Here is a 20,306-nt window from a genome sequence, read left to right as displayed (position 1 = left end):
GCAGAGCATGGAATATCTAGCAGTGTTGTTAATACAGTTGTTACAATAATTGAGCCCTTGCTCTTTCAGGAGGGTTGATTTGCAGTGCTATATGATCGCTGATTTGATCTTTCTTGTTTCCAGATGTACAGTTCATAGTAAGGCTGAGTTGAATGTTCTCTCCAGAAGTCTGTGGGGGGGGGGAGAGGCCCAAAGGCAAATCAGGTCAAAAACAGCCCCAAATCCTTTCCCACCATCACAGCAGTTTCATAGCAGTGAAGCATCTCCCAGCACCTGGAAACTGCCATTTCTGAAAACGGTGTCCCCTGTGACAATACTTGGTCATCACACAGAACCATTATGAGGGCACTTGTGGGTTAAAAAAGGGGGCAGCTACCTGGCATCCAGAGGAGTGATGCGATCAGCAAGTTTTCACCTCCTTTTGCCCACTCTGAAAATGTCTAAAATGACCCACCTCCCAACAAAGTCATGCAAGCCCTGGACTGGTGCCAGGACTCAATAGTGGGCTGGATGAAAGCCAACAAACTGGACTGAGATAGCCTGACCATTGTCATCCATATACTGGCAGCCTCCAGCATGGATTACTGCAATGCACTCTATGTGCGGCTGCCCTTGTGGCTGCCCCAGAACAGACAGCTATTACAATATGTGACAGCTCAACTACTCACTGGGGCAGAGTATGGCTATCACATGAACATTACCCCACTGCTGAAAGAATTGCACTGGCTGGCCATCTGCTACTGGGCTAAGTTCAAGGTGCTGGTATTGGTGTATGAAGCCCTATACAGCTTGGAACCAAGATACCTGAAAGATCACCTCAACCTCTTACATGCCCAACCATCATCATCATCTTTATTGCCCACCCTTCACTAATAGGTCCCAGGGTGGGTCACAAAGTCTAAAATACAATATTAAAAAGAATTAAAACACATTTCAGTCACAAGAATGGGTTCTGAAAACACACATCTACAAGGATCCTGTAGATACCATCCTATTAGAGATCTATTCCACACAATGTCAGAATTGGGTCTTTAGTGTGGTGGCACTAACCCTTTGGAACTCCCTCCCACTGCACATCAAACAGGCACCTTCTCTATTGCTCTACCAGCTTCAGCAAAAGGTGTTCCTCTTTCAACAAGCCTTCTAAAATCTTTATCCGACTTGGTATCTGTTTTGGATTTTGAATTGATTTTAAGTATGTATTGTTGTTGTTTTAAACTGTCTTTATATTATTTTTTGATATATTTGTTGTTATATATGCAATTGTTTTGACTGTTTTTATATATGAAGCTGTTTTATATATGTAATTATATCGTAAATTTCTTTCAGATGTCTCATGGGAACTTATTCATAAATTAAATGACAAAAATGACACCAATATGACCCATCTGCCCCCCACCCCGTGTATAAGTATGGCAGCGCTAGTTCATTGGTAAGTGCCTCTGCCTGGTGAACCAGATTTGGATTTCTTTATTTGTCATTAGGCCATTACAAAGCAAATGTTTGTCAAACAAAAGGAACTGCACATCTGTAAAAAAGTAGCACAAGTTAGAAAAAATAAAATCAACACAAATCAGAATAAAATTGTATTTAAAAAGCAGAAATGAGTTAAATGTTCGAATCTCTCGGGTACATCCCTGACATCTGTTGCTGCAGATAAAAAAAGGGCTGTCTTCGTAGTGTATCCCTCTTGCCCACATGGGAGGTATACGAACAGGTCTGACCAGAAGGCTGCAGTCTGTCTCCTTAAGAATGATATGATCCAAAGAGGAACAGAGGAAGCTGCCTTATCCTGAGCCAGACCCTCGGTCCATCTAGCTCAATATTGTCTACACTGACTGGCAGCTGCTGTCCAAGCTTTCAGGCCAGGAGCCTTTTCCAGCCCTACCTGGAGATGCTTCTAGGGATGCACCTGAGGCCTGCTGCAGGTGAGGCAGATGCTTTCCCTAATACTGACATAATATCAGTCAATTGCAGCCTTCCCCCACCTGGTGCCCTCCAGATGCCTTGGGCTATAACACCCATCATCCCTGATAATCGGCTGTGCTGGCTGGGGCTGATGGGAGTTGTAATCCAAAATACTTGGAGGGCACCAGGTGGGGGAAGGCTGGCCTATTGTCTCTCCAGTCTGCTGCTTTGCTTACCTAAATGTATATACGTATCTCAAAACCAGAATTTGATTTAGGAGTAAAATAATTCAGGCCTTTTAGGACTGTTCATTGAACAAATGGCATAGTCCTTTATTCGAATTTGCCTACCTACCTGTGAAGGAGTCAGGTGTCAGCATCGGCTCCCGACCCTGCCACAGATTGCGAGAGGGAGCTCCCAGGCACCCTCCCACAACCATGCAGGCCTGCGATACCTGCCTGCATGCCCCACTTACCTCTCCCTTTGGGGTGAATGCTGGCCCCACTGCGCGCATGCCTGCCATCAACGAAGATGGTGGTCGAGGCTTCCCTAAAGGGCTGATGCCTCCGCCGCCATTTTGCTCGATGGCAGGCATGACCACACACATAATCGCATACATGCCATCAACCAAGATGGCAGTGGAGGCATCAGCACGTTAGGGAAGCCTCAGCCACCATCTTGGTTGATGGTAGGCATGAACGTGCAGTGCGGCCAGCATTTACTGCAGCAGGAGAGGTAGGTGTGGGCAGGCACCATGGGCCCGAGGCAGGCTGGTGCCCAAGGGCTCAGTCATGCCTGGCGCCGGCCCTGATCCCCAGTCTAGTAGTGCACGACAGTAGTGAACAGCATTGCTGCTTTCTCCCCCCAGAAAGGTGAGACTAGCAGTTTCAGTGATTAGAAATTATTACGAACATAGAAATGTAGTGCATCTGACCATCTGTGGGGAAGGCTCTGGCCAGGTGAGCTGTGTGCCTGGCAGCTCACTCTGTTCTCCAGGTGCTCACTGTGGATGGGCAACTTCAAAGCCCTGTAGATCTTCCTTCTCATGGCTCCTTATCTTTAAAATGGACTTACAGGACTCCTTCAAACAGAGGACTGTCCGTGGCCGTCCGGTCTGATAGCCACTTGAAACTGTCACCTAAATAACCTCCCTGCTTCTACCTGGAGATTGCCCACATCTACCCTGTTGACCAGGAGCTCTCCTCCTCTCTGCAAGGATTTTCCCAAGAAAAGCTGCCAACTGCATAGACACGAACAGTGAACCACAGTGAAACAGTGAACCTATTCAAGCATGTAAATAGATACGAGAGCAAACCACTTACTGAGAGTGACCGTCTCGTTGATCCTAAAGCTGCAGAGGACTCTGTCAACATTGCGAGCGTGCCGGAAGCCATTGCCCGTCACGACAACTTGGAACGACTCTGGAAATACAGGAAACAAGGGTTCTTCTCACCATCTCTAATAAGGGCACCACATTTTCTTTCTTTTTAAAAACATTTTTTCATATTTTAATATAAAATACAATAATGCAAAACATACTTTCCATCATAACTCAAGTAAAAAAAGATTTAAACTAACTGCTTATAATTCTCTCCTCTCAATTCAGTTAATCAATGGGAGCCACATCTTGATCATTTCCCCTATTTTACCTCTCAGTCCCACAAACAATGCAATTCTATACATGTCTTCTCAAAAGTAAACCTCGCTGAATTCAATGGGACTTACTCCCAGGTAAGTAAACAGAGGATACCAGCCTAATTCAGTGAGTTTTGACATTCACACAATATGACCAACATACGTGGTCATATTGTGTGAAAGTCAAACCTCACTGAATTACACTCTACACTGAAAAGCTCCCATTTTTTAGCTGCCATTTCTCTCCTACACTAATTCTTTGCATTAATGTCCTTCTAATGTAATCTTATCAAATAATACTAGTAAGAGTTAAAAAATCTTGAGGTAATTTACTGCTTGTCATTCATTTTTAATTTTCTTGGTCCAAAATCCCTGTATTTTTAGGCAAGCAGATCAAGTTTGCAGAAAGATATTACATATCCATGATTTGTGTTTTCACTCTTAATATTTTGTTCGGAAAAGACGGAGAAAGGTACCTGCTGTGTAATGTTGTATAGATTGTTTTTCTTTATACTAGTGGAAACCAAAATAAAAGCTCCCTTAAATGAAGATATTACAGCCATTAACTTGATTACTGGTTGTTCCAAAGTCCAAACATTTTTGCTTATTAATAATAAAAATCTTCTGACTTTTTAAATGCAGTTCACAGCTGGCCCCACTGCTAAATGGCTAGTTTACACTGGCACAATCAAAATGTCAATTTCAGCCTTCCCCTCTAACATCTGGATTTCCAAATATAGACACACTAATTCCTTGAAATCAAATTGCATGTCCATGTTGCTACTTAAATTTGGATGGTTAGTACTCCCATCCTCAGGCCAAAACGTTTCAAAATGTGAAAGATGTATTTCCCATGTCCAGAAATCCAGATATTATACATTTGGGTTTGAATTTTATAATTCACACCTCTTTCAGCTTACTATCATTTGAAAAATTAGCAAGAGGCGTATTTATTAAATCCATTTTCCTGGCCTCCTGCCAAGAATCTCCCACCCAGTGAAGGAGGCAGAAGTGCAAGGCAGGTTTGGGTTGGGTCTTATTTGTTTGCAGCTGGCTATCAAGAAGATACCTGGGGGTTCTCCAAGGACGTGCTGTTTGCTTTGGGGGCAACTGATATTACATGAAAGATTAGGATTGTCAGTCTGGATGCCTCTGTGCTCCCCCATGCTGAAGCTCTATATTTGATACATTCAAAAAAAAAAAAAACCACCCCATACAACTCCAGTACTTTTTTCTCCAAAGGAACCTGACTCTATAAAAGGTTGTTCCTGAAACAGACAGACAGCATGGTAGTAGGTTGGACCAGGGCCTAGGAGACCAGGTTCAAATCCCCACTCAGCCATGAAGCTTGCTGGGTGAACTTGGGTGAGTTTCTCAGCCTAACCTACCTTCATTGTGACAATAAAATGGAGGAGGAGGAGGAGAAGCACGTATGCCACCTTGAGCTCCTTGGGGGAAAGATGGGATATAAATGTAATAATAAAATAAGTAAATAAACCTCTTGGGGAGAGCAAAACAGTATCGAAGGACAGCCACGTCTCCCACAGGGTGCCACTGTAGCTGCATCACCACAGCTACAAACCACTCTGCAACAGCCACAGCTACACACACCTCTAAGACCAGGTGCTAGACTTTGCCTACCTTGTATCAGATGTAGCAAAACTGCAACTCCCATCATCCCTGACCATTTGCCAGGCTGGCTGGTGGGAGTTGGGAGTCCAACGTCTTTCTTTGAATAGAAGGCCAGGGTGGGAGTTTCCCACTTCTGCCTTATACTCAAAGAAAAAATGCCCAGGAAAGAAGAGTTGAAGCATTTGAGAAAAGCTTTCTAGCTAGATTTCAACTTTGCAGTTGTGAATGATAAGCATCTGTGCATGAATGCATAAGACTAGAACTGCTGAAATAAACAGGCGATCAAGACCGCATACTGTAATCGGTTTAAACATCTTTGCCGCAAAAGTGACCCCGGTTTCTGCTGAATCAACAATTTCCCTGGCACTCAACGCAGCTGCCGCCCACTCCCTGCCTCTCTTCACGCATGCCTCAGGGGGCTCCTGCACTGGAGCTGTGCAAAGAAGGCAATTTGATTCAGGAATCTGGGCTGGGCTCCAAGCCACAATTTCTTTTATCCCAGAAGGATCAGCTGCACACCAGCCAGGCAAATCCATCCCTGCAGGCTGGTGAGCTCATCAGGGAAACAGGCAATGGAACAGAAAGGTGGAAGGTGCTCCATCCTTGTGAGACAGGAGAAAAATCCTAACCTTTGGCTATGTCTGTCTGAACAGGCTTCACAGACCGATGATAGGCACACCACATCCAGGACAGCTGGCTGGAGCAGTGGAGGGGGGAGGGCAGCCAGAGGGTCTGGTGATCAGGAGCCATCTATCACCTCCTATATACACTCCAAAGCCTGCTGTTGCTCTTCTCTAAGCAGCTGGTTGCTGAGAGCTGGTGTGGAGGTCCTGAATCAAAACCTGAGCTCAGAGATGGACTGGATGAAGGCCAACAAGCTGAGGCCAGTCAAGACAGACAGTGCTTTCGGTCAGTGGGAGGACTGATCCAGGGTTAGTCATAAAGCCTGTTCTGGGTGGGGCTAAACTCCCCCCGAAGAAGCAGGTACACCGTTTGGAAGAGATCTGGATGTGGATCTGTTCCTGGGTAGTTCACTGGTAGAGACAACCAGGACAGCCTTCACACAGCTTCAGCTCTGGTGCACAACCTGAGCTCTTGCCTATACAAAGCAGATCTGGCCCCGTTACACGTGCCTTGTCCCCATCCATGTGAGATTATGTGGGGCTGCCTCTGAAAAATGTTCAGAAGCTGTTGCAAAATGCTGTAGTCAGGGCTTTGACCCTGGCCAAATGTATAATGGTGCAGTTGCACCAGGGTCCATGCCTGTAAGGTACCCCAGACTCTGAGCTTTCATTAACAAAAGAAAAGTAAGTTATAAAGCAAAGTGAACAGGTACCCTTCTAAGGAATTTTTGTGAGATAAGCCAGACTGGCTGCTCCCACCTGTCAATGTTTTTAGCCAATGAGTGAAGTCAGTGCTGTGAAATTTCTGCCAGTGATGTTATGGTCCGTTCCCACATGCAGGACCGGACTCATTGCTGCAGTCATGAAATGATGGACATGCACGTGCCAAGCAGTCCAAAGTGGACAGGCAGTCTTCCCATGTTGGGTTTTTTTAAAAAAATAATCCGCACAGATCTTAATACCCCATCTGAGAAGAGCTAAAACTCATCAGCCTGATATCTGTCCACTCATTCAAAAAGGAGTATCTTAAAATGTCCAAAGACAAAACAACATGGGGCTGTTAAATCTGTAGTTTAACCAAGTGGAATGTCAGTTGATTAATGGATTAGAGCAAATTCTAATTTATAGAGGCAAATGTCAGTCACTGGAGCAAAGTCTGTTTATTTCTTGAAGTAATTTTGGCTCTGGTATGTTACTATATTTGGGATCTTAAAAAGCAGATGAATAAGCCCATCTTCTAACAACAAGTGATAGCCTTACAGACCCCTCCTGTACATCGTTACCCAGAAACAAATCCCACTGAGTTCAAAATATGCACAGAACTGCAGTCTTATGGCACAATCTTAGTGTGCATTAACGCAGAACAGAAATAAGTTCCATTAGGGCTCCTCTGAAAATGGACTGCCTTCCAGTCAATCCCGACTTATGGCTACCTATGAATAGGGTTTTCATGGTAAGCAGTATTCAGAGGGAGTTTCCCATTGCCTCCCTCTGAGGCTGGTCCTCCCCAGCTGGCTAGGGCCAGCTCAGCTTGCCACAGCTGCACCAGCCAGCCCCTTCCCTGTCCGCAACTGCCAGCTGGGGGGCAACTGGGCTCCTTGGGACTGTGCAGCTTGCCCAGGGCATGTAACCCCTGAGCCACTCACTGTGGGGGTGATCTTTAGATGGCCCTTTAAACCCAGGAGACACGAGCAGGGATTTGGACTCACAGACTCTGGACTCCCACCCAGGCTCTCCTCCCCACTGGGCTAGACCAGCTGTAAGGGCTCCTGTAGATGTCCTTTCTATTACACATTCATGATGATTTGTGATGATGCTATTGGGATGGTCATACATGATCCTGCTTTCAATACTGTTTGCACCTGCAAAAGTTTGGGGGCAGTCACTCTGCATCATTTCCAGTTAGTGCATGTCCTGTCATTTCCTGTGAAATCCCGTCCTTTTATACCACAAATATTTTGGTTTGCATTTGTCCTGCTTTCTTGTGCTAGAGCTCTTCTGGACAGCAGTAATGTGGCAGCACTAGGGAAGCATCACAGCATAACTAATAAAGCAGAATGAATCCACCACTAACGCACTAGTATTCGTTCAAAAGCATGTTGCAGAATACACCCGCAATAAAACACCAGTCTCTGGAGGGGCCCTGCGTTCCGTGAGACCCACTGCTTAGGATCACTGATTTAGTTTATCAAATCCTGGAAAAGGTACCTGTAGTTGAGGCTTTGGATATATGCAAAATTTGAAAAATGATTGATTAAAAGATAATGGGTTAATCAACAAAAACTGGTATATTTAAAATCAGTTGACAAACCTAACAGACAATGCAACTCTTGAAAGAAACCTAACTAGGGCTTACTTAATGATTTATGTACCACGATACATCAATGGATTTTTAAAAATCATTATCCAACTAGCTGCATGAAGAAGTGAATTGCAGGAAGTGGAGAATGAATTAAAATGCGCTTCTCATCTTAGCATGTAAATTAGCTCCAATTGGTATTTTAAATAAATAGTAAATGAATGGCAGAGACCATGAACTTTGACTAACTTGATGAGTTTCACTTCATTCCTGTTCTCTCTAGCCAGCTGTTATATGTTACAACACGCAAACCAGGATCCCTAATGAAGAAGCAAAAGCAAGCGGACAGGGGCAGAAGCCAAAACTCACTCATTAGCTGCAATCCTTCAGGGCTAATTTTTTTTTTTAGTGCATAATTTCCTCCGGTAGCCTTGAACCAGAAATACAAGAGTCTAATTATCTGCCCACATGTTAACAGACCCAATTCCAGCTACTAATGCTAACATATAAATCCCTGAATGACTTAGTACCTAGATGTTTAATGAAGTGCCTCTCCCCAAATCAGGCAGCCTGAACTGGGGGGGGGGCTGCTTGTGGTTCTGCCAATGGGTGTAGCTCGCTGTGAAGGGATCTGGAGCAGGGCCTTCTGTGCAGTGGCCCCCTGATGTGTGGAAACTCCCTCTTGCTGGGGCCACAGATGGCCCCAACACTGATGGGTTTCCATCACTTGACTGAAAAGCTACCATTTTGAGCCTTTCTTCTCTTTTGTATTGGTGCACTGGTCTTTTGTGGGTTTATTACTGATGTTTTACCACTGATGTTTTAATTGCATTCTGTGACTTTTATTTATTATAATGGAAACTGCTAGTAGCCATGCTGGCAGCGTACTATCTCCATGGTCAGAGGTGAAATGCCTCTGAATACCAGTTGGTGGGAATCGCAGAGGGGGAGCGTGCTGTCGCGCTCATGTTCTGCTTGCAGGCTTCTCAAAGGCACCTGGTTGGCCACTCTGGAAACAGGATGTTGGACTCAGTGGAACATTGGTCTGATCCAGCAGGCAGGCTCTTCTTATGTAATTTTATTTATTTATTTAACAAAATGTATATACCACTTGAATGTAAAGACCTCTAGAGGGTTTACAAAACATTAAAATTGTCAATAAAACAGCTAAGAGCAAGTAATTAAAAACCTATTTTCAACAATTAAAAAGCTACTAAAAACATTCAAACAGATAAACGTCTACTCGACTGAATAGGCTTGCCTAAAAAAAAAGTTTTAAGCAGGCGCCGAAAGGCATCTACCTGAAGTCACTGTTTTTATGTCCCTGTACATGTAATGAAAGGCTATCTATATGCACTGCATTAAGGAATTGCTGGACAAATGCAATGCTACTCTGGTTCAAAGTATGAGGCAGAATCACTCTGGAGCGCACGACATACACGTGAAGTCTCTCTGTGTGCTGTGGGATGTTTTTGCCTCTAGGCTGTGCTGTGGACAAGCTGACACAAGAACATAAGAAGAGTCCAGCTGCAGGTTGGGATGGCTCATTCAGAAGGGGCAGAACCACTTGGCTCCATTCCATAAGGTTGGATCAGGCCCCTCTAGTCCAGCATCCTGTTCTCCCAGGGGCCAAGCAGACGCAGGAGCCCACAGCACCCACAGTGGGGCCACAACTGAGTGGCAGAGGCCCTGCGGGGTCTGGATGGCACCCATCCAAGAGTTCTTAAAGAAGTCAAATGTGAAATTGCTGATCTTCTAGTATATAACTTTTAAGTACAGATCTTTCTCTATATCTAAGGACTAGAAAGCGGCCATTGTAAAACCAATTTTTAAAACGGAATCCAAAAATCTACAGGCCAGTTAGCTTAATGCCTGTTCCAGAAAAAACACTGGAAAGCATTACCAATCTTACTGAAACAGAACCACCGTGGAAACCCAGAGTAGGGATAAATGGTCTGGAGTTAGCAGCAAGGTAGCCAAGTTTGCTGATGATGTTCAAGGTGGTTAAAACAAAAAGGGATTGTGAAGAGCTCCAAAAGAATCTCTCCAAACAGGGTGAATGGGCAGCATAATGGCAAATGCAATTCAATGCAAACAAGTGTAACATTGGCAATTTGCTTTTCAAAATTTCCATCTTCGTCTTCTCTTTGTTTGGGTGGTTGGTAGTAGACTCCAACCACCATGTTCCTTTTATTCCTTGCCCCATTAATTTTAATCCAGATGCTCTCGATGGGGCTACCAAGTTCATCCTCCTGTATTTCTGTGCAGGGATATATATTTTTAACATATAGTGCAACTCCACCTCCCTTTCTATTCCTTCTGTTCTTTTTGATGGATATATGGATGATGATGGATGGGTGAAGCTACATGTTGGAAGATTCAGGACAGCCAAAAACAAAGTACTTCTTCACACAGATTGTAGCTAAACTATGACATTTGCTCCCACAACAAACAGTGATGGCCACCATCTTGGATGGCTTTTAAAGAGGATTAGACAAATTCATGGAGGATATAGTTATCAATGGCTGCTAATCTTCAAGGTCTATGTTCTATGTCCACTGTTGGACTTAAAGCAGCAACTCCCACAGGGCTCTTCATGTGACTGAGATGGAAAAGTCACCACAAGATGATTTCCTCCTTCAATATTCTGATAGAAAATGTTATGGTAAAAACACTTTCATCTTGTGATATCACATTAAAATGCCCTGATGAAACACTTTTTCTCCTAAAGTTTGCCAAGTTGTGCTTCACATTCCACTCCTTCCTCCTGAGTACACAGCTACCCATTCAGGAGGAGTCCTCCGCAATGCCTCACCAAGGCTTTTATCTCCCCTCTTGGCCCAGATTTTGGCAAATATGGTCTAAGACACGAGGCCCAGTTTGAGGATGGGGAGAGGATATCAAAAAGATTCTTGCTTGACAAAAACATTCAACAAATGGGCATTCTTAAATATTATAGACAATGTCTGAGATTTCACAGTGCTTTTGGCCTAAGTGAAAAGATTTGAAAACATTCCTAATATAGATCAAATCAAGATAACTGCATAGCAGCAGACATAAAACAAATGGAATTTTCTAGCATTCCCATTGCCAAGTTCCATTTGGACAATTTCCCAAGGAGAGCCAAAAAATGGCTGACTCCAGCATCTGCCTTCCCTCAGGGATAGAGGAAGAAACACAATTACATGCAGCAACGAATGCTGGAAGAATCTGGTTTAAACTCACCTCCTGCACAGATACTAGAAGGTTCTGCAGCTAGAATTTCAATGCATGATTTCTTCAAAATCTAGGAGGCATAGAAAAAAGAAATAAAATTGTGGTAACATTTCGTAGTAACCTTCAGGTTCAGGAATTCAGATTGTGCTCTTCTTAGATTAGCCTGGAGCCCTCCAGATGTTTTCGGCTACAAATCCCAACAGCCCCAGCCAGCATATACTGGCTGGGGCTGATGGGAATTACAGTCCAAAACATCCGGAGGGGACCAGGTTGAGGAACACTGATTTATTACACAATACAATTACACTGGCTTTGCTTCCTCACAAGCTGGTAACGAGTGTCAGGGAGATGGAGGTGAAGGGGGGGAAGCAATGGTCAGAGCTTGGAAAAGTTACTTTTTTGAACTACAACTCCCATCAGCCTAATCCAGTGGCCATGCTGGCTGGGGCTGATGGGAGTTGTAGTTCAAAAAAGTAACTTTTCCAAATTCTGCCAATGGTCCCGGAAAGGGCCGGTGTGTCCAGGGATCAGGGAGAAAATTATCATCTGACGTTTCCCAAAATAATGTGCAAAACAACAGAATTGCAGTTATTCTTCAAAAAAATTCAGCACAATTCTCCAACCCCAAAATGTGTATGTTAGGTGAAAGTGTGCATAAAAATGCATATATTAGTGAAAAACAATATCCCAAAATGAATTATAATAGGGAGCTTTGAATTTTGGGAGAAATGTGCATTAAAATGTGGTTGCTCATTTCTAGCCATGAACACTCTGTCTGCCTTCATACCTGCCTGCAAAAAAGGTGCAGATGGAACTATGGTCTCCTAAAAAGTCTGCATAGATGGTTGAAAAGAGGCTTCAGGGTTCGTATATATACCAGGGATTCAGGAACTGAAGAGAAGTGGGTTCTTCTAGTCAACTGACATCTTAGGAAGAAAGTTGAAGTTTGGAAGAAGAGAGAAGAGGCTGTCCAGAGGTAAACAGGAACTGCCAGAGAGAAAAGCGAGTGAGCGAGAGAAGAAATAAGGAAGCAGTTATAGAAATTAGACTATCAGCAACAGAGTGTAAAGCTGGAAGGAAAAAAGAGACCACTAATATGGGACACAATATCCAACATTTGTACTTCTGCAATCACAAAATCCTCCATATTCAAATGCTGAATGTTAGATTTCATAATTCAGAGCTTCCTTTCAGTTTGGAAGCAAATTGCAAAGTCCTCCCATTTTAGAACCAAAACTTGGAGCTTTTCTAACAACAAAAATCAGTTTTTAAAATCTGAATCTTACATTTTCAAAATCTAGTATATATTTTGGAAAGCTGTTTGTTCGCTACGCATATGGACACCACTTAGGACATCATAACCCACTTTTGCATGATCAGGGCTGGTGCCAGGCATGCTGGGACCCTTGGACACCAGCCTGCCCTGGGTCCCGGCACATGCATGCCCATCCCACCTACCTCTCCCTGAAAGGCTGCTCCTTAGGGTGGGTAGGGAGGGAGTTCCGAGGTACCTCCCCCACTGCCACGCAGGCCTGTGATGGCCACCTGCAACATGCTCCGCCTACCTCTCGAAGTAAATGCTGGTTGCCAGGGCTGCGCCAGGCATGCTAGGGCCCGTCGCGCTGCGGGCACAACTCTGCCATCAACCAAGATGGCGGCTGAGGTTTCCTTAAAGGCCTGATGCCTCTGCCGCCATCTTGGTTGATGGCATCACATCCCTGCCATCAACCAAGATGGCAGCAGAGGCATCAGGCCCTTAGGAAACCTATAGGAAAAATCCTGCAGAATTCTGCAGGCAGTATTAAGGACAGCCTCACCTTGTAATGCCTATTGGAAGACATTCTCTCGCAAGACAATCTCTTCCTAATATAAACAAGCATTGGGAAAGTCAGCTGGCATGAACTATTTTTAAAAATGTATAAGCAAAATAAACACCATTCATCCACCTCTTCATTATTTTAAGATAAGAAAGAGTAAAAGACAAACCCCACCTCTCACCCCTCAAAAATATGAAAGTAATATGGATTTTGGAGCTTTAGTTGGTCTAATAAAGGCATTATTCTAATATTTTAATAAACTCAGGAAAATGGTAAGTAAGTAGCTATACATGTACCCTGGACTTCAGGAAAACCAATTTTAATAAACTCAGAACCACAATAAGTAAGGTTCCATGGCAAACGACCCTAATGAGTCCAAGATGGGTGGGAGTTTCTAAAAAAAGAAATTCTGAAGGCACAATGGCAAAGCACTCCAACAAGGAAAAAGGTGGAAGACAGCAGAAGAAGCCAATGTGGCTTCACAGAAAGCTTAGAGATGACCTGAATACAAAAAAGGGCACATATAGGAAGTGGAAGGAAGGCCAGACTACAACGAAAGAGTACAGACAGGTAGCATGGGATGGCATCAGGAAGGCTAAAGCTAAGAATGAGCTGAGGGTAGCGAGGGATGCTAAAAGCAACAAAAAAGCTTTCTTCACCTACATCCATAGTAAAAGACAAAGAAAAGAAATGGTGGTACTCAATGAGAATGGCAAATTGATGACAAAGAAAAGGCAGAAAATGCTCAATTCCTACTTTGGCTCAGTCTTCTGCCAAAAGAGGGTCTATGACCCTTCCAGGAAACATGAAGTTGAAGGGGCAGGATTGGAGCTTGAGATTGCTAGACAAATGGTCAAGGAATACCTAATCACTCTGAATGAGTTCAAATCTGCAGGGCCCAACAAACTGCATCCTAGAGTATTGAAGGAACTGGCTGAAGAACTCTCGGAACCACTGTCTATTATCTTCGTGGAATCATAGAGGATGGGTGTAGTGCTGGATGACTAAAGGAGAGCTAATGTCCCTGTCTTCAAAAAGGAGGAACTACAGACCAATCAGCCTGACATCAATCCCTGGGAAAATTCTGGAGCAGATTATAAACCGATCAATCTGTAAGCACCTTGAAAACAATGCAGTGATTATTAGAAGCAAACATGGATTTATCAAGAACAAATCCTGCCGGACTAATCTTATATTTTGATCGGGTAATCTCCCATGCAGACTGTGGGATTGCTGTGGACATAATATATCTTGACTTTAGCAAAACTTTTGAAAATATTCTGATTAGCTAAATGTGGGCTGAATGGAACTGATCAGGTAGCCTCCATGGTAGACATTAGGACTGGGGACTTTATATATCTTGACTTCAGCAAAGCTGTTGACAAAGTGCCCCATGACATTCTGATTAGCAAACTAGCTAAATGTGGGCTGGATAGAACAACTATCAGGTCGATCCACAGTGGCTACAGAATTGTACTCAAAGAGTCCTTATGAATAGTTCCTTCTCAAACTGGGGGGAGATAACAAGTGAGGTACCACAGGGCTCGATCCTGGGCCCAATTCTCTTCAACATCTTTATTAATCACTTGGATGAGGAGGTGCAAGGAATGCTTATCAAATTTGCAGATGATACAAAATTGGGAGAGATAGCTAATACCCTGAAGACAGAAACAAAATTGAAAGAGATCTTGATAGGCTGGAGCATTGGGCTGAAAACAACAGAACGAAATTCAACAGGGATAAGTGCAAAGTTCTACACCTAGGAAAAAGAAACCAAATGCACAGTTACAAGATGGGAGATACTTGGCTCTGCAATATTACATGCAAGAAGGATCTTGGGATTGTTGTTGATCACAAGCTGAATATGAGCCAACAGTGTTATGTGGCTGCAAAAAGGCAAATGCTATATTAGGCTGCATTAATAGAAGTATAGTTTCCAAATTGCATTAAGTATTAGTTTCCCTCTGTTCAGCACTGCTTAGGCCTTATCTTAAGTACTGCGTCCAGTTCTGGACACTGCACTTAAAGGATGCAGACAAACTGGAACAGGTTCAGGGGAAGGCAGCAAGGATGATCAGGGGAGTAGAAACAAAGTCCTGTAAGAAGAGACTGAAAGAGCTGGGCATGTTTAGCCTTGAGAAGAGAAGACTGAGGGGTGCTATGATAGCACTTTTCAAGTACACGAAAGGTTGCCACACAGAGGAGGGCCGGGATCTCTTCTCAACCGTCCCGGATGGCAGGACATGGAATAATGGACTCAAGTTACAGGAAGCCAGATTTCGACTGAACGTCAGGAAAAAATGTCCTAACTGTTAGAGCGGTACAACAGTGGAAGCAATGACCTGGGGAGGTGGCAGGCTCTCCAACCCTGGAGGCATTCAAGAGGCAGCTGGACAGCCACCTGTCAGGGATGTTTTAATTTGGATTCCTGCATTGAGCAGGGGGTTGGACTCAATGGGGTTATGAGCCCCTTCCAACTCTAAAATTCTATGATTTCATGATTCTATGGATTATAAAGTGAAACCCTTCCCCACAAAAGCCCATGGACCAGTAATTTGGCAGGCTAAATTGATTCTGAAGAAGCTCCTGTGCCTGCAAATTTCATCTATTTCTGCCAAAATGGAAAAAAGTTATGGCCATTTTTAGATTCCCCACATGAGTGGATGTGAGCTTCATTTTATACAGAATAGCTCAGAACTCAAATTACAGACTGAAGCAGAGAGCACAATACATATACATGGTGAATTTTGGGGGCCCTGCACACCACCAGAGAGAGAGAGAGAGATGGGGGGGGAGAGTCTGTCTGATTGTGATTCTCCACTCTGTGGCAGCTGTGAACAGGGGAACTGAAAATAAAACTGTCGATATCATAATGCTGTTGTGCAAATCTATGGTGCGACCACATTTGGAATACTGTGTACAGTTCTGGTCACCTCACCTCACCTCACCTCAAAAATGATACTGTAGAGCTGGAAAAGGTTCAGAAAAGGGCAACCAAAATGATCAAGGGGATAGAACAACTCCCTTCTGAGGAAAAGTTGCAGCATTTGGGCCTTTTTTGTTTAGAGAGAAGTCAAGCCAGAAGTGACATGACAGAAGTGTAAAAATTATGCATGGCATGGAGAAAGTAGATAGAGAAAAGCTTTTCTCCCTCTCTCATAACGCTACAACTATGGACATCCAATGAAGTTGTTACCACTACAAAACGTTTTAAAACAGAAAAAAACAATAATGAGCAAACAAAACTATTCAAGATATGATCAAGCAGACCAACTATAGCTCACATCAGCCCCAGTCATTATGGTCAATGGTCAGGGGTGATGGGAGTTACAATCTGGCAACATCAGGAGGGCACCATGTTGGCTGCCCCTGAAGTAGACTTCTGGACATACCTGCAGGATTAAAACCGGCTTAAACAACATTTTTAAAAGTCTGGGTGAATGCCAGAAAGACATTCAGGAAAGACAAAAGAAGGTACTTCTTCACACAGCATGTAGATAAACTATGGAATTCGCTCCCTCAAGAGGCAGTGATGGCCCTCAACTTGGAGGGCTTTAGAAAAGGATTAGACAAATTCATGGAGAATAAGGCTCTTAATGCCTACTAGCCATGATGGCTATGTTCTGCCTTCACAGTTGGAGACAGCATGCTTCTGAATACCAGTTGCTGGAAACTCTTGCACTCAGTTCCTGCTTGCGGGCTTCCCATAGGCATCTGGTTGTCCACTATGAGAACAGGATGCTGGACTAGATGGGCCACTGGCCAGATCCTGTAGGCACTTCTTATATACTTTTTAAATTTCAATGGCCACTTTTGTGCCACTTTTTCCAATGCAGAACTAGATAAAAAGTCAAATAAAATACACAAATGATGAAAGCAGGAAATGGATTTGGAGCTTTTGTTTAGAAAGGATGCAGAAGTTTAGAGAGCAGCAACTTGGTTGGTGCCAACAAGCTTAACTTTGTATCTGTGCACTGACTGTCCATCCTTTGGATGAGTCACAGCATTCTGAAATCTGTTGCCGATTACATGCAGGAGCCTTTTAATGTTATTTACATAGCCTGAGCATCACTAAGCTTTATGCAAGCTGAAAACCTCAGGGATGGGGGTGGGGGAAATCTTACTTCCAAATATTGGTTTGAAGCAGGAGAAATGTAAAGATAGTTCGAGTCATAACAGATCTAAACAACTAGTGACCTGTCAAGCAAATGCAACTTACTGTCTGTGTTTGGTGGCCCATCTGGGACCTGATGAAATTTTGTGTTCTTTTGTCTGTCTGGAGTTCCCAAATACCTGACAAGGACCCACTCAGTATATAGCTGGTGTCCTGCATTTGTCCTGGAGGGCCACATTCCATACAGAGAGTGAATCACCATGGCATGTGACCTAACAAGCCAGCTGCAGTCCACCAGCCATACACTGTGGCCCATTAACCACTCTGCAAGCCTTCTGTTTCTGCAGTCCCAAGTAGGAAACGGAAAGATGGCACAAGGGGCCACACATGTCTGGCAACCTGAATTCAAGTTAGTGGATCACGAGCTGTGCAAGACTGGTCCTTCCTTACAGCTCAGAACAGCTGAGAGCCCCCTTTGGTCCAAAAAGCAAGGTCCCTCAAGAGGTTCTCTCAATAGTGTCCACTAACTGCACTTGGCATAGACAACCTCTGAGGCTGTTTTTTTCTCCCAAAGAGCACCACAACACCTTTTAGCATCAACTGATTTTTATTGACTAGGTGCCAGGCTCAGCTTCTGACTTGTCAGAATCAGGTCAAAGATGGGTGAAGGTATAAGTGGCAGGGACATCTATTATCCCATCTAGTATAAATTTGGAAGCAAGTAACTGCGTTATCAATATACGGCAAAGCTGTTGGGAGCATTTTGTGTCCCCATAGCAACGGGATTGGAACCTTTAGGGGCAAGCTGCACATGAGAAACATTTACAAGGGTTTCTTAATGGGCTTTTTCTTCTTGTTTAGGAAAAGCAGCTTCAAGAGATTGTAAGTCTGAATAGAGGAGACAGGAATGAGTGCTTTACCTTTCGCAGCCTGCCATTTCCCCACTCCAAATCTCAGCTGCAAATCTGCAAAGATTTAAACAATGCCCCTGAGACCCCTTGGTGAGAAGAGCTGTGGAGGTGCACAATTTGGAATGGAAATCTGGTGGGCAGAGAATGGGTTTAGAACCTCTCACTCTGCCGGTTACTTCTCTGCTCAAAACCACCACACCCTCCCAGAAGGTTTTTCTTGTAACAACATCAACAACAAAGTTCATTTGGACGTTTATTCCATGTGGTTGCATGCAACATGGCAAGAGGAAAGGACAGCAGGCACCCCAGGAAACATCTTCACAGTAAGTTTACCACATTTTCCACAGATGCGGTTGTGTTCAAAGCAGTTTACAGAAAATAAACAATCTACAATAAACATAATACATAACTAAATATTGTATCACTACACCAATAATAAAAGAATTAACTATTCATTCAAAAAATATTTTTATGAGTTCGGGAGTTCATCTAGATGTTACTTTTGGGGTCCTCTCCAGGCCTCTGACTTTATATCTCAAGGACGGGACTTTGGCAAAGGAAAAGGGACTGCTAAAGTGGTCTCTTAAGTTACTGATTCTAGTCAAGTCTATTAAGCATCAGCTTTGTTTTGTTGGTTTTATTAAAATTTATTACCTGCTTCACCCAAAGGTCCCAGGGCAGGTTACAACAATTTTAAAATACGGCATTAATATCAATTAAAAACAACCTACAATCACAAAATAGGGTGGGTCCCAAAATATACCTCTCAGGTGCCAAAGACCAGGGTCAAGAGGTACACCTTCAGCATTCATCTAAAACTGTATAGCAAAGTTGCCAGATGCACCTCAGTGGGGAGGGAGTTCCACAGCTTGGGGGCTGCCACAGAGAAGGCCCTCTCCCAGGCCACCATCCCCCAAACTTCCAAGGATGGCAGAACTACAAAAGGGCCCCTCTGCTGATCTCAATACCCGAAAGGGTCTGTAGGGAAGGAGGTAATCGTTTAGGGCTTTAAACGCTCGTGTGAGCACCTTGAATTGGGCCGGAAACAAACGGGCAGCCAATGCAGCTGTTTTGAATCATGGGTCATATGAGTATTAGCTGGAGATTTTAGAAGGTGGGCTGAAAGGGCTAGGCCTTTCCCCCTCCCCTGGCTGGAGGCCATGTCATGAGCGGGTATAAGAGAACAATAGACCTGGGGCTAGCCTGGCCTTGAAATGGGCTGGGAACAGACACAGAGGCTTGACTTCCTCTCGGTGCTGAATCCAAAGCTCTGGCTTTGGAGGCTCCCTTAGAAACCTCATGGGGAGAAAAGATCGGATGGAGTGTTAATGCTGTGAACCTTCCACCTTATGCTCAGCCTGTATACAGGTGAAAATAAAACAATATATCACAAAAACATCACCTTCATTATCAGTGACCTTCATTCTAAGGAAACCAAGCCTGAGGCATGCACAAAGACCCCTCAGATCCCTTCCCACTTGGAGAATAGAATGGGCATAGCAATATAAAAAACACTTAGTACAAAGTTTGCCAATTAACAATATTCCAACGTGGCTTTAAAACCAATGACATTTATACCAAGCAACACCCACACCCACCTGGCTACACCACACACACACACACCAACCAACCAACATTTTCAGGCCACTCAGTGTTTCATTGCTTCAAGTCCTTTCAGAGCAAATCCAGAATTTCCAAGTGTTCTGACAAGCACATGATTCAAGCTGTGTTTATTTTTCCTGATCTGCAAAAATTCCCTCTTGAAAACCACAAAGAAAATGTCTATTAAGAGAAACAACACAGAATCCTTATGGAACACCGCTTCATGCTCTCCTCTCCACTGATCAGTCGGGACGTTTCAGGAAGGGAGACTTTTACAAGTTGGATTCCCTTGGAAAGAAAGAGAGGCCTGGAGACTGATGGTGCCTTCTGTAAACAAAATGCTTATGTACATATATAACAAATCAAATATGGGAGCAGTAGGAGTAGGGCTAGTGTTTAAAGTGGTGCCAGTTCCTCACAATGCTTGCGCCATGCCCTTGATGCCTCCTCCAGGCTCCTTCTTGCATTCAGCTGCAAGAAACATCCAGTTCAGCTGAATGATCCCCTCATTTGGTTTTTATATTGAAAGCAGCCTTTGAAGCCTTCCTT

General features: G+C 43.8%; 1 protein-coding gene across 1 annotated transcript in view; it reads right to left on the bottom strand.

Annotated features, from left to right (window-relative positions):
* Positions 1-20,306, bottom strand: part of ANTXR1 (ANTXR cell adhesion molecule 1) — a 206,328-nt gene that overhangs the window by 139,894 nt on the left and 46,128 nt on the right. The window contains exons 9-10 of the mRNA XM_061592451.1: positions 11,323-11,383; positions 3,231-3,329 (exon numbers count right to left, since the gene is read on the bottom strand). Of these exons, the coding sequence (XP_061448435.1) occupies positions 3,231-3,329; positions 11,323-11,383 (160 nt within the window). The remainder of the gene's footprint in view (positions 1-3,230; positions 3,330-11,322; positions 11,384-20,306) is intronic.

The sequence above is a fragment of the Rhineura floridana genome, chromosome 12 (genome assembly GCF_030035675.1).
Source record: "Rhineura floridana isolate rRhiFlo1 chromosome 12, rRhiFlo1.hap2, whole genome shotgun sequence".
Lineage (NCBI taxonomy): Eukaryota > Metazoa > Chordata > Lepidosauria > Squamata > Rhineuridae > Rhineura > Rhineura floridana.
The sequence above is the reverse complement of the archived record's forward strand: the minus strand, read 5'-3'. Positions and strand labels throughout refer to the sequence as shown.